This window comes from Nerophis lumbriciformis, linkage group LG03 (assembly GCF_033978685.3).
Source record: "Nerophis lumbriciformis linkage group LG03, RoL_Nlum_v2.1, whole genome shotgun sequence".
In the NCBI taxonomy this organism is placed as follows: Eukaryota; Metazoa; Chordata; class Actinopteri; order Syngnathiformes; family Syngnathidae; genus Nerophis; species Nerophis lumbriciformis.
In genome coordinates, this window is record NC_084550.2 from 3,622,779 (window position 1) to 3,636,264 (window position 13,486).

Genomic DNA, 13,486 nt, shown 5'->3' on the forward strand with positions numbered 1-13,486 from the left:
TATTTATATAGCCCTAAATCACAAGTGTCTCAAAGGGCTGCACAAGCCACAACAACATCCTCGGTATAGCCCACATAAGGGCAAGGAAAAACTCACCCCAGTGGGACGTCGATGTGAATGACTATGAGAAACCTTGGAGAGGACCGCATATGTGGGTAACCCCCCCCCCCCCCTCTAGGGAGACCGAATGCAATGGATGTCGAGTGGGTCCAACATAATATTGTGAGAGTCCAGTCCATAGTGGATCCAGCATAACAGTAAGAGTCCAGTCCACAGTGGGGTCAGCAGGAAACCATCCCGAGCGGAGACGGGTCAGCAGCGCATAGATGTTCCCAACCGATATACAGGCGAGCGGTCCACCCCGGGTCCCGACCCCGGACAGCCAGCACCCCATCCATGGCCACCGGATCTGTGTGTCTCCCCTTCCACAAGGGATAGGGGGGAGCAGAGGAGAAAAGAAAAGAAACGGCAGATCAACTGGTCTAAAAAAAAAAAAAGGGGGGCTATTCAAAGGCTAGAGTATACAAATGAGTTTTGTGCCTAAAGGAAGAATGTAGAGATGGATAAAATACTTCTTAACAAGTAGGAACATTTTATACATCATACAAACACGTAACCATTGATCATTCCCTAAAATTTAATTTTCTTTGTTGGTCAAAAAAGTATACGGTGTTATTTTATTATGAAAAGCACGTACCGGACCGGAAGCAATGTCATTAGTTTCCGGGTCCCTGACGCGATAGTCGCTCCCGCTACAGCAGCGCATCTTTCGGTTGTTTTTGTGCAGGTTTGTCACTTCCCTTTGCGAATTAGATGTATTTTTCTGTACGTAACCGAATTTTTCATCCCAGTCTGGCGGGTTGTGAGTCATTGTTCGCCACGTGTATAGTTTCCGAATCTGATAGCCGAGCAAGCTAACAGCTAATAATAACAAGGGACGCATTTTTTTTTTTACTTCAACCTATTTTTTTTAATTCTTATATCTCTGCACCTTGCAACGTCTCATTGTTCGCACTTTTATACACATGTGGTGCGTCAACAGCGCCAAATCCAGCGTGTAACATTAGCAGGTCGCAGCGAGCTAGCACAACAACACCAATGTAACTTTATTTATACTCAAATATATCTTTATTTACACTATGTTTTAATGACAGTATGACGTGTGACGTCACATGCCTGACTAGTCCAGAAAGTCACTTGTATTCTCTCAAAATGTAAAAATTCAAATCATTTATGAGCGCTCATCCACCCATCCATTTCCTACCGCTTGTCCCTTTTGGGGTAGCGGGGGGGTGCTGGAGCCTATCTCAGCTGCATTCGGGCGGAAGGCGGGGTACACCCTGGCCAAGTCACTCATGTAATGTTAAACATGCCTGTTTTACATGGATTGGCATTCCTTTGCCATTTTATTTAAACTATAGCCAGTGTTGGGTTAGTTACTGAAAACCAGTAACTAGTTACAGTTACTAGTTGCTTTATTTCAAAAGTAACTCAGTTACTAACTCAGTTACTTACACCAAAAAGTAATGCGTTACTGTGAAAAGTAACTGCCGTATTTTTCGGATTGTAAATCGCTCCGGAGTATAAGTCGCACCGGCCGAAAATGCATAATAAAGAAGGAAAAAAAACATACGGGTAAAAGCCAGTAAATTAGAATATTTTGAAAAACTTGATTTATTTCAGTAATTGCATTCAAAAGGTGTAACTTGTACATTATATTTATTCATTGCACACAGACTGATGCATTCAAATGTTTATTTCATTTAATTTTGATGATTTGAAGTGGCAACAAATGAAAATCCAAAATTCCGTGTGTCACAAAATTAGAATATTACTTAAGGCTAATACAAAAAAGGGATTTTTAGAAATGTTGGCCAACTGAAAAGTATGAAAATGAAAAATATGAGCATGTACAATACTCAATACTTGGTTGGAGCTCCTTTTGCCTCAATTACTGCGTTAATGCGGCGTGGCATGGAGTCGATGAGTTTCTGGCTCTGCTCAGGTGTTATGAGAGCCCAGGTTGCTCTGATAGTGGCCTTCAACTCTTCTGCGTTTTTGGGTCTGGCATTCTGCATCTTCCTTTTCACAATACCCCACAGATTTTCTATGGGGCTAAGGTCAGGGGAGTTGGCGGGCCAATTTAGAACAGAAATACCATGGTCCGTAAACCAGGCACGGGTAGATTTTGCGCTGTGTGCAGGCGCCAAGTCCTGTTGGAACTTGAAATCTCCATCTCCATAGAGCAGGTCAGCAGCAGGAAGCATGAAGTGCTCTAAAACTTGCTGGTAGACGGCTGCGTTGACCCTGGATCTCAGGAAACAGAGTGGACCGACACCAGCAGATGACATGGCACCCCAAACCATCACTGATGGTGGAAACTTTACACTAGACTTCAGGCAACGTGGATCCTGTGCCTCTCCTGTCTTCCTCCAGACTCTGGGACCTTGATTTCCAAAGGAAATGCAAAATTTGCATGGTTGGGTGATGGTTTGGGGTGCCATGTCATCTGCTGGTGTCGGTCCACTCTGTTTCCTGAGATCCAGGGCGCGCACGGAGTCGTATATCAACATGCACAGAGCTGCGTGAAAAAAGCCACCCGGCCTCTTCGCGTAAACTTAAACTTACCTTAACCACTCGCTCATCTTTTCTTCATCCATCCCTTCGAGTTAGCTTTTATGATGACGCCGGCTGGAAAGGTCTCTTTTGGCAAGGTCTTCCTTTTGAATATCACCATGGGTGGAAGTTTCTGGCCATTAGCATGGCAAGCTAGAACCACAGTGAAGGATGACTTCTCATTCCCTGTGGTGCGAATATTCACCGTACGTGCTCCCGTTGTATCCACAGTGCGGTTCACAGGAATATCAGTTGCTGTGAAATAGTAATCCGTGTGCGGATGGAGAGATTGCGTCTTTTCATGAACCGGATCCCTGACGCTTAGTAGGAGCCATTTTGTGGTCTTTACAGATGTAAACACACAAAGGAAAAGAAACGTACGGTAATATCCGCGCGCTTTTTCTTCTTCTACGCGGGCGGGTGGTTGCTTGCGTAGAAGAAGAAGCGCTTCCTGTTCTACCGGGAAAAAAGATGGCGGCCGTTTACCGAAGTTGCGAGACCGAAACTTTATGAAAATGAATCTTAATATTTATCCATATATAAAGCGCACCGGGTTAAAAGCCGCACTGTCAGCTTTTGAGTACATTTGTGGTTTTTAGGTGCGGCTAATAGTGCGGAAAATACGGTAGTGAGAATATCTCCATGTTAAGAAACTCGACTCCGGCTCCGCCATGATGTCTTGTTAGTAAACACAGGCACCCCACGCCCTCCCCGCCCCACACACAGCACGCCTCTCTCTTCTCCGGCTTGTGAGACCGGAAGAATCAGAAGGACGACACTGCAACTCTCCAATAAAACACTCAGATCTTCTGTTTCTAGCCGATACTACATAAAAAAATAACGTAAAATAATGCAGTAACGCATCATGTAGTAATGGTAACTGAGTTACTGAATATAAAAAATAACGCGTTTAGACTACTGGTTAATTTTGGCGGTAACCAGTAGTCTAACGCGTTATTTTGTAACGCGTTAGTCCCAACACTGACTATAACAAATAGGGATGTTACAAGAACAATATTTGAAACGTTGTTCAACATTTTCACCGTGACTAAATATAGTATAATTTGTCTCTAAAATTGTTACAAGTACACGCCTGCATAACGTTGCATCCTTATTAGCGCTAAAGAAAACACACCCGTCTGTCCTCTTCTCCCACCACAGTCATCAATGAAGCCAAGCGCTACATATACTTTGTCATATTCTCGTACAGCAGAGGTCAGACGCGCCCCCCCGGAATTGCACCCCACTCCCACAGTGGGACCCGCCCCACTATTTGAGTAAGACTGACATAGGCCACCTAAAAACTAACCCGCCTTATACTTTTGTCATGTTGTATTTTTGCTTCATTTGTGTTTTACATGATGACCCTTGCCATCACTTTGTTGTATGTTGTTTCCTAGGTTACAGGATCAGGTCGTTGCAGGACGATGGACAACCTGGCAGCGAATAAGAACTACACAACTGCTCAGGCATGGCAGGGCCAGACCACCTGGTCCCCAGCCTCAACGATCCACACTTTGTCCACCTACCAGCGCTCCGCCCAGAGGACGCATTACAACCCCCAGCAGGCACCCGACAGCTGCTTCCTCAGCACCATGGCGTCCGTGTCGCCCGCCTCGCTCTTTGCCGGCGGCGAGTCCCAAACGTTCACTTTTGATCAGCAGGGCCACCCGGCGCCGGTGCTGCCGGTTGACACGCGTGGTCCCCTGCAGACTTTGCCCGGAGCACCTCCATCGTCACACAAGGCATCTTTTCAGTCTGCGTTAACCAATCAACCATTTCAGGGCGTGTCAACACTGCCTTCTTTTCAAAGCGTCCTCCAGGAGTCCGCTGCCTTCAGCCAGTCCTCGCCAGCTCCTCTAATGGCGTCTCAGTCGGCGGCGTCCTCGCACTGCGGTGGTAACGTCTCACTTTGTTTTAATCTCCGCCAAGTACGTTGTTGTCACGAGCATGAGTTTACTTGTATCCAGAGGTGGGTAGAGTAGCCAGAAATTGTACTCAAGTAAGAGTACTGTTACTTTAGAGATTTATTACTCAAGTAAAAGTAAGGAGTAGTCACCCAAATATTTACTTGAGTAAAAGTAAAAAGTATGTTGTGAAAAAACTACTCAAGTACTGAGTAACTGATGAGTAACCTGTTCGTTTAATGATGATGGCAACAAATGCACAAAAACATAAAAATTGCAATGAGCAAATTCAAAGCCAGGAATATCTCTTAAGCAACCAAAACTTAGACTTAGACTTCCTTTTTATTGTCATTCAAATTTGAACTTTACAGTACAGATAAGAACGAAATTTCGTTGCATTAGCTCATGGTAGTGCAGGATAAAAAAGCAATAAGGTGCAGATATAAATAAATAAATATGTTACTGTACAGATAAATATATTGCACTTTTTCATATGCATCTGCTTTAATGGATGTATGTTATATTGTCTTTTTTATTCCAGCGAGTTAATCCATTTTGGGGGGAGTTGAGGGGATAATTATGATGCGTTCAAGAGCAAACAATAATATATATTAAATAATACATTAACATAAAAAAAAATTAAGGCAAATTGAGCCACAATAACTTAAAAGCACCATAGGCTCAGTAGGCAGAGATTACAAAGGAAAATAAAAAGTTAGCCTTTACGCAACTTCCCAGGTGCAGCGCTGCACCTGGGAACACACTGATTGGTGTTTCTATGCATGCGCGTGTGTGTGTGTGTGTGTGTGTGTGTGTGTGTGTCTATGAGGCTGCAGTACGTTAATAAATGTCTCCACACGATGTACATTTGACAGTGATCCATAGCAGGGAAGCTAACATCAGCCTACGGTGACAGCCAAAATATCTACTAGTTACTTACCGCGATGTGCTTTGTTGAGTTCATGTAAGCTTAAGCTTGTTAATCATGTGACCGCCTGGCTCTGTTTGATTGGTGAAACGGAGTTAAACGTCACCCGTGACTGCATGTGATTGGTGAAACGCAGGCTCGCGATGGATCCTACTTTGAAGGTCTGTCTGACAAACCAAAACAAACAAAGCGTGCATTAATAGATCGATAAAAATCAGTAGCGAGTAGCGAGCTGAATGTAGATAAATGGAGCGAAGTAAAAGTAGCGTTTCTTCTCTATAAATATACTCAAGTAAAAGTAAAAGTATGTTGCATTAAAACTACTCTTAGAAGTACAATTTATCCCAAAAGTTACTCAAGTAGATGTAACGGAGTAAATGTAGCGCGTTACTACCCACCTCTGCTTGTATCTCAAATTTCAACAAGCATTAATTCTATCTTGTCGAGGGACAATACTATAGGACAGGCCTGGGCAATTATTTTGACTCGGGGGGCCAAATTTAGAGGATAAAAATGTGTCTGGGGGCCGGTATATCTATTTTTTAGGAAAACTAATGCAAAACCTCACAATAAAGTCTGATTGAATGCTAAAAATGTCTTAAAAACGGAATGGAATTAAAATTTTTTTTCTATGAACGATAAAACCCTGAATATTGAGAACATATGAACGTCACACCCCCTCTCAATCGACATATTTTACAATCAAGCCACACCCACACTGCTTGGTGCCTCGTCTGACCTGCTGTGACGTAGATTACCATAGTAACTAGTAGGGTTGTACGGTATACGGGTATTAGTATAGTACCGCGATACTAATCAATCATATTCGGTACCATACCGCCTCTGAAAAGTACCGGTCCGCCGCACCCTAAGATTTTTTTGTTAAAATAAAGCCAAAAATGCAATTTTTTCTGGTCCCCTTTATTTAGAAAAGTATCGAAATAATATTGGTATCAGGACAACACTAGTCACTAAAATATCATGCAAAAGCACAGATTACAACCATTGAAATACTTTGTATAGTTCAAGACTTACGGTCATTAGAAAAATTTCTATTCTATAATGGCAGCTACACTTTCCATCTTAAAGATATAAAATTTTTTATTTGGGAATGGAGACTAATAGGCGAAACTCAAATGACGGATAAAGGTGAATTTTTTCGTATTAGTTTTGCTTTTTCTCCCTCAGTGTCCATAAAAATCACATGCACTAGCATCCTGGCCAGTTATGCAAATTAGACTGTGGTGCATACCCACTGTCACATAGAATGCAGTCCTGTGGGAGGCACTGGCATGCTTTTAGAGTAGTCAGTGTACAGCTTGTAGAACAGTGTAGATTTATTGTCCACTAAAATTATTGGACACTCAGTAATGTGGATGTGGATATCACAAACTCAGAAAATACGTTTCTGGACACAGGAGAACTTTATGGGCAAAATGATTTTAATCAGAGTCAATACTGTATTTTTCGGAGTATAAGTCGCTCCGGAGTATAAGTCGCACCGGCCGAAAATGCATAATAAAGAAGGAAAAAAAACATATATAAGTCGCATCTTTTGGGGAAATGTATTTGATAAAAGCCAACAGCAAGAATAGACATTTGAAAGGCAATTTAAAACAAATAAAGAATAGTGAACAACAGGCTGAATAAGTGTACGTTATATGAGGCATAAATAACCAACTGGTATGTTAACGTAACATATTATGGTAAGAGTCATTCAAATAACTATAACATATAGAACATGCTATACGTTTACCAAACAATCTGTCACTCCTAATCGCTAAATCCCATGAAATCTTATACGTCTAGTCTCTTACGTGAATGAGATCAATAATATTATAATGTGTTCATCATTTCACACATAAGTCGCTCCTGAGTATAAGTCGCACCCCCGGCCAAACTATGAAAAAAACTGCGACTTATAGTCCGAATAATACTGTGTGTGTGTGTGTGTGTGTGTGTGTGTGTGTGTGTGTGTGTGTGTGTGTGTGTGTGTGTGTGTGTGTGTGTGTGTGTGTGTGTGTATTAGAGATGCGCGGATAGGCAATTATTTCATCCGCAACCGCATCAGAAAGTCGTCAACCATCCGCCATCCACCCGATCTAACATTTAATCAGAACCGCACCCGCCCGTTGTTATATATCTAATATAGACGATGCACGGCATTAGTGAGGTTATAAAGCTTTTTCCTGTTAAAGAAAGGAGACTGATCCAATGCAGCACAGACATTCGCGTGCCACGCTGTCACGGCCCAGACGCACACCAGTGCGCAATCATATGGGAGCCGCGCTGAGCGCACCTCCAAGCGCGTCTCGCTGCCGGCGACGGCCGGGTATGGGCCCGACGCTCCAGCGCCATCCATTTTCAGGGCTAGTTGATTCGGCAGGTGGGTTGTTACACACTCCTTAGCGGGTTCCGACTTCCATGGCCACCGTCCTGCTGTCTATATCAACCAGGGTGAGCCCCACCCCTTTCGTGAGCGCACTGCGCGCGGAGTGACCCCTGTTACGCGCCCCCGGCAACGGGGGTGGCGGGCAGGTAAGCTGCGCGGGGGAGCGCGTGGAGTGACCCCTGTTACGAGCCCCCGGCCACGGGGGTGGCGGGCAGGTAAGCTGCTTACCTGCTGCGCGTGACGCCGGCCGCGGCGAAGGCGGACGAGGCGGGGTGTCGGTGCGGTGGGCGCGGTGGTGACCCTGGACGTGCGTCGGGCCCTTCTCGCGGATCGCCTCAGCTACGGCTCCCGGTGGGGCCCTCTCGGGGGAAGGGGCCTCGGTCCCGGACCCCGGCGAGGCGTCCCTTCTCCGCTCCGTAAAAGTGTCCATCTCTTTTTTTTTTTTTCTTCTGTTGTGGCATATGCTGCAGGTGCCTGCTCGTTTTTTGTATGTGGGTAACAACATTTAACTATGTATATATATTTCCCAATTGGTTTAACTGCCACCCGCCTGAATCTATTTAAAATCTAATTTTTTTTAATTTCAACCGCCCGACCCGACCCGCGGATAAAATCTAATTTTTTTTAATTTCATCCGCCCGATCCGCAGATAATCCGCGGACTCCGCGGATAATCCGCGAACTCCGCGGTTGTGCCCGCAAACCGCGCATCTCTAATATATAAATATATATATATATATATATATTATATATATATATATATATATATATATATATATAGGTATATGTGTGTGTATGTATGTACAGTATGGCTACAATATATATTGCAATATATATTTTAGGCCACATCACACAACCCTCCTCTAAAATATTTTCAAAAGTATTTTATATTGTAATGTCCCTTGACAAGATCTATGATTAGTCCTTGCTTGTAGGTGGCTTGGTATTCTTCCAATTCTGTCTTTAGGGATAATCCGTACATAGAATGCGTTATAATAGCGCATTAATATTGGTAGTTCACATGGTTGTTGTTGGATGTGGATATCACAATTTGTGTTTTCCTCTGCAGCCTCAAGTAACTCTGCTCATCCTGATAAAGACGGAACAAATTTAACACCGGTGAGACTAAGAAGACTTCCGTCTGCACTCCTTGTTGTTTTGTAGCATATCTACTTGCACAATATAATTAATATCAGCTGATGTTTCTGACTCAGTTCTTGTGTTGGATCTCATTAGTTGTAGTCATCAAAAACAATAAATCATGTTTCCAATTTTTTTTTTTTAGACAAGCCGTTCTTCGATTTTACTTCAGCGTTCATTTTTACTCAAACAGCTGTCAGCGATGAACAAACTGGTGAGTGTTTGAACCTCAGAAAACTTGTACATTAATGTGAATGTTTTGTTTTTGTCAGATTGTGGAAAAACTCATCAACAGCTGCACACACACCAATGAAAATGTGTCATTGCTGTTATGAGACATAGCAGTAAGCAGCATATCATGCACCGTCTTCAAAGAGGAATTAGACTTTTACTTTAAAAAAATTGCCTATCATTCACAATCCTTATGAGACAAAACAAAAACTGCTCGCAAGATGCAGCCAAAAGTGCTACCTGCATTTTAAACTGGGAATTTACCTATTTCACCAGTAATGCCTTCTAAAGAATCACCCAAAAAACACCAACAACTTTTCATATACATACTGTAAGTATATACTGTTTGTAACAGGCACATTCAAGGTAATATTTACAGTATTAGCTGTTGATTTCACAGCAACGAACGCTACTTGCATCAACAACAACAATTACCGTATTTTCCGCACCATAAGCCGCCCTGGGTTATAAGCCGCGCCTTCAATGAACGGCATATTTCAAAACTTTGTCCACCTATAAGCCGCCCCGTGTTATAAGCCGCATCTAACTGCGCTAAAGGAATGTCAAAAAAACAGTCAGATAGGTCAGTCAAACTTTAATAATATATTAAAAACCAGCGTGATGTGGGCGCGCATGGAGTCGTATATCAACATGGACGGAGCTGCGTGAAAAAAGCCACCCGGCCTCTTCGCGTAAACTTACCTTAACCACTCGCTCATCTTTTCTTCATCCATCCATCCCTTCGAGTTAGCTTTTATGATGACGCCGGCTGGAAAGGTCTCTTTTGGCAAGGTCTTCCTTTTGAATATCACCATGGGTGGAAGTTTCTGGCCATTAGCATGGCAAGCAGTGAAGGATGACTTCTCATTCCCTGTGGTGCGAATATTCACCGTACGTGCTCCCGTTGTATCCACAGTGCGGTTCACAGGAATATCAAAAGTCAGTGGAACCTCGTCCATGTTGATAATGTTCTCTGGCCGGATCTTTTTTTCAGCTATCTTGTTTTTACAATATGCACGGAAAGTAGCCAGCTTTTCTTGAAAGTCTTTAGGCAGTTGCTGTGAAATAGTAGTCCGTGTGCGGATGGAGAGATTGCGTCTTTTCATGAACCGGAAACCTGTCGCTTAGTAGGAGCCATTTTGTGGTCTTTACAGATGTAAACACACAAAGGAAATGAAATGTAATATCCGCGCGCTTCTTCTTCTTCTTCTACGCGGGCGGGTGGTTGCTTACAGTAGAAGAAGAAGCGCTTCCTGTTCTATGGGGGCGGGTGCTTACCTTGGCGGTTGCTTGCGTAGAAGAAGAAGCACTTCCTCTTCTACGGGGAAAAAAGATGGCGGCTGTTTACCGTAGTAGCGAGACCGAAACTTTATGAATATGAATCTTAATATTAATCCATATATAAAGCGCACCGGGTTATAAGCCGCACTGTCAGCTTTTGAGTAAATTTGTGGTTTTTAGGTGCGGCTAATAGTGCGGAAAATACGGTACTACCGGTACTAATCATGGCCAGAACCTTACATTTTTGATCCTGAATGTAAGGGAGATGAGTTACAAGTTTTAGAAGCTTAGCACATTCAACTATAGTAAAACATTAAGCTATCATGTAGCACTAATGCTCAGTACGAAACAAGTCGCTTACAATGTCCGCTTGTACTGGGATGCTGACCAATGGGATGGTTGTATCTTTCAGCACGAATCTTGTACTCCCCGTTTAGATTATGAATTCAGCAAAACCCTCAGGTAAAAAATGTTGGGGGAAAAACGAGCATCTGCCTAGCAATGTCTTTTTAAAAATTTGTATTAACACACTTTAAAAGTACAATTTTAATGATGTGCATTTATTAGAATAAAAATAAGAATGGAAATCATGGCAAGCCGAACATTTTTTTATGTAAACTATTATTTTCCCTAAAATACACATGGAGGCTATACAGAGTGTTTTATTTAATTAATAAATAAAAAAACTAATTGATAGATTACTCGATGACTAAAATAATCCATAGCTGCCGCCCATAAATGTATGCTAGCATGTCTGTTTACATTTAAGATTTATTTAGGATTTTCCATTTTTACAACATGTATACAGCAGTATATGTTGAAATGTTGGCAATGCAAATGCCCACAAAACACCACAAACAGAGGGAAGGAGACAATAAGAAGACACATTTAAATACGACTAATCTTAACAATTAGTGGAGAAAAAAAGTATATATAAACATATATATATATATATATATATATATATATATATATATACAGGTAAAAGCCAGTAAATTAGAATATTTTGAAAAACTTGATTTATTTCAGTAATTGCATTCAAAAGGTGTAACTTGTACATTATATTTATTCATTGCACACAGACTGATGCATTCAAATGTTTATTTCATTTAATTTTGATGATTTGAAGTGGCAACAAATGAAAATCCAAAATTCCGTGTGTCACAAAATTAGAATATTACTTAAGGCTAATACAAAAAAGGGATTTTTAGAAATGTTGGCCAACTGAAAAGTATGAAAATGAAAAATATGAGCATGTACAATACTCAATACTTGGTTGGAGCTCCTTTTGCCTCAATTACTGCGTTAATGCGGCGTGGCATGGAGTCGATGAGTTTCTGGCACTGCTCAGGTGTTATGAGAGCCCAGGTTGCTCTGATAGTGGCCTTCAACTCTTCTGCGTTTTTGGGTCTGGCATTCTGCATCTTCCTTTTCACAATACCCCACAGATTTTCTATGGGGCTAAGGTCAGGGGAGTTGGCGGGCCAATTTAGAACAGAAATACCATGGTCCGTAAACCAGGCACGGGTAGATTTTTGCGCTGTGTGCAGGCGCCAAGTCCTGTTGGAACTTGAAATCTCCATCTCCATAGAGCAGGTCAGCAGCAGGAAGCATGAAGTGCTCTAAAACTTGCTGGTAGACGGCTGCGTTGACCCTGGATCTCAGGAAACAGAGTGGACCGACACCAGCTGGACTGCTGCTGAGTGGTCCAAAGTCATGTTTTCTGACGAAAGCAAATTTTGCATTTCCTTTGGAAATCGAGGTCCCAGAGTCTGGAGGAAGACAGGAGAGGCACAGGATCCACGTTGCCTGAAGTCTAGTGTAAAGTTTCCACCATCAGTGATGGTTTGGGGTGCCATGTCATCTGCTGGTGTCGGTCCACTCTGTTTCCTGAGATCCAGGGTCAACGCAGCCGTCTACCAGCAAGTTTTAGAGCACTTCATGCTTCCTGCTGCTGACCTGCTCTATGGAGATGGAGATTTCAAGTTCCAACAGGACCTGGCGCTTGCACACAGCGCAAAATCTACCCGTGCCTGGTTTACGGACCATGGTATTTCTGTTCTAAATTGGCCCGCCAACTCCCCTGACCTTAGCCCCATAGAAAATCTGTGGGGTATTGTGAAAAGGAAGATGCAGAATGCCAGACCCAAAAACGCAGAAGAGTTGAAAGCCACTATCAGAGCAACCTGGGTTCTCATAACACCTGAGCAGTGCCAGAAACTCATCGACTCCATGCCATGCCGCATTAACGCAGTAATTGAGGCAAAAGGAGCTCCAACCAAGTATTGAGTATTGTACATGCTCATATTTTTCATTTTCATACTTTTCAGTTGGCCAACATTTCTAAAAATCCCTTTTTTGTATTAGCCTTACACAATATTCAAATTTTGTGACACACGGAATTTTGGATTTTCATTTGTTGCCACTTCAAATCATCAAAATTAAATGAAATAAACATTTGAATGCATCAGTCTGTGTGCAATGAATAAATATAATGTACAAGTTACACCTTTTGAATGCAATTACTGAAATAAATCAAGTTTTTCAAAATATTCTAATTTACTGGCTTTTACCTGTGTGTATATATACACACACACACACACACCCACTTACACAAATACAGTAAAGTGTTATGAAAAAAATAAAACCAAGTACCGTATTTTTCGGACTATAAGTCGCACCGGCTGAAAATGCACAATAAAGAAGGAAAAACACATATATAAGTCGCATTTTTTGGGGAAATTTATTTGATAAAAGCCAACACCAAGAATAGACATTTGAAAAGCAATTTAAAATAAATCAAGAATAGTGAACAACAGGCTGAATAAGTGTACGTTATATGAGACATAAATAACCAACTGGTATGTTAACGTAACATATTATGGTAAGAGTCATTCAAATAACTATAACATATAGAACATGCTATACGTTTACCAAACTATCTGTCACTCCTAATCGCTAAATCCCATGAAATCTTATACGTCTAGTCTCT

At 42.1% G+C, this 13,486-nt stretch overlaps 1 protein-coding gene across 1 annotated transcript in view; it reads left to right on the forward strand.

Moving 5' to 3' along the window:
• The first annotated feature begins 720 nt into the window (after positions 1–720).
• Positions 721–13,486, forward strand: part of LOC133577913 (uncharacterized) — a 42,903-nt gene continuing 30,137 nt past the window's right edge. Inside the window, exons 1-4 of the mRNA XM_061932042.1 lie at positions 721–787; positions 4,017–4,515; positions 8,912–8,961; positions 9,128–9,196. Of these exons, the coding sequence (XP_061788026.1) occupies positions 4,044–4,515; positions 8,912–8,961; positions 9,128–9,196 (591 nt within the window). The 5' untranslated portion in view covers positions 721–787; positions 4,017–4,043. The remainder of the gene's footprint in view (positions 788–4,016; positions 4,516–8,911; positions 8,962–9,127; positions 9,197–13,486) is intronic.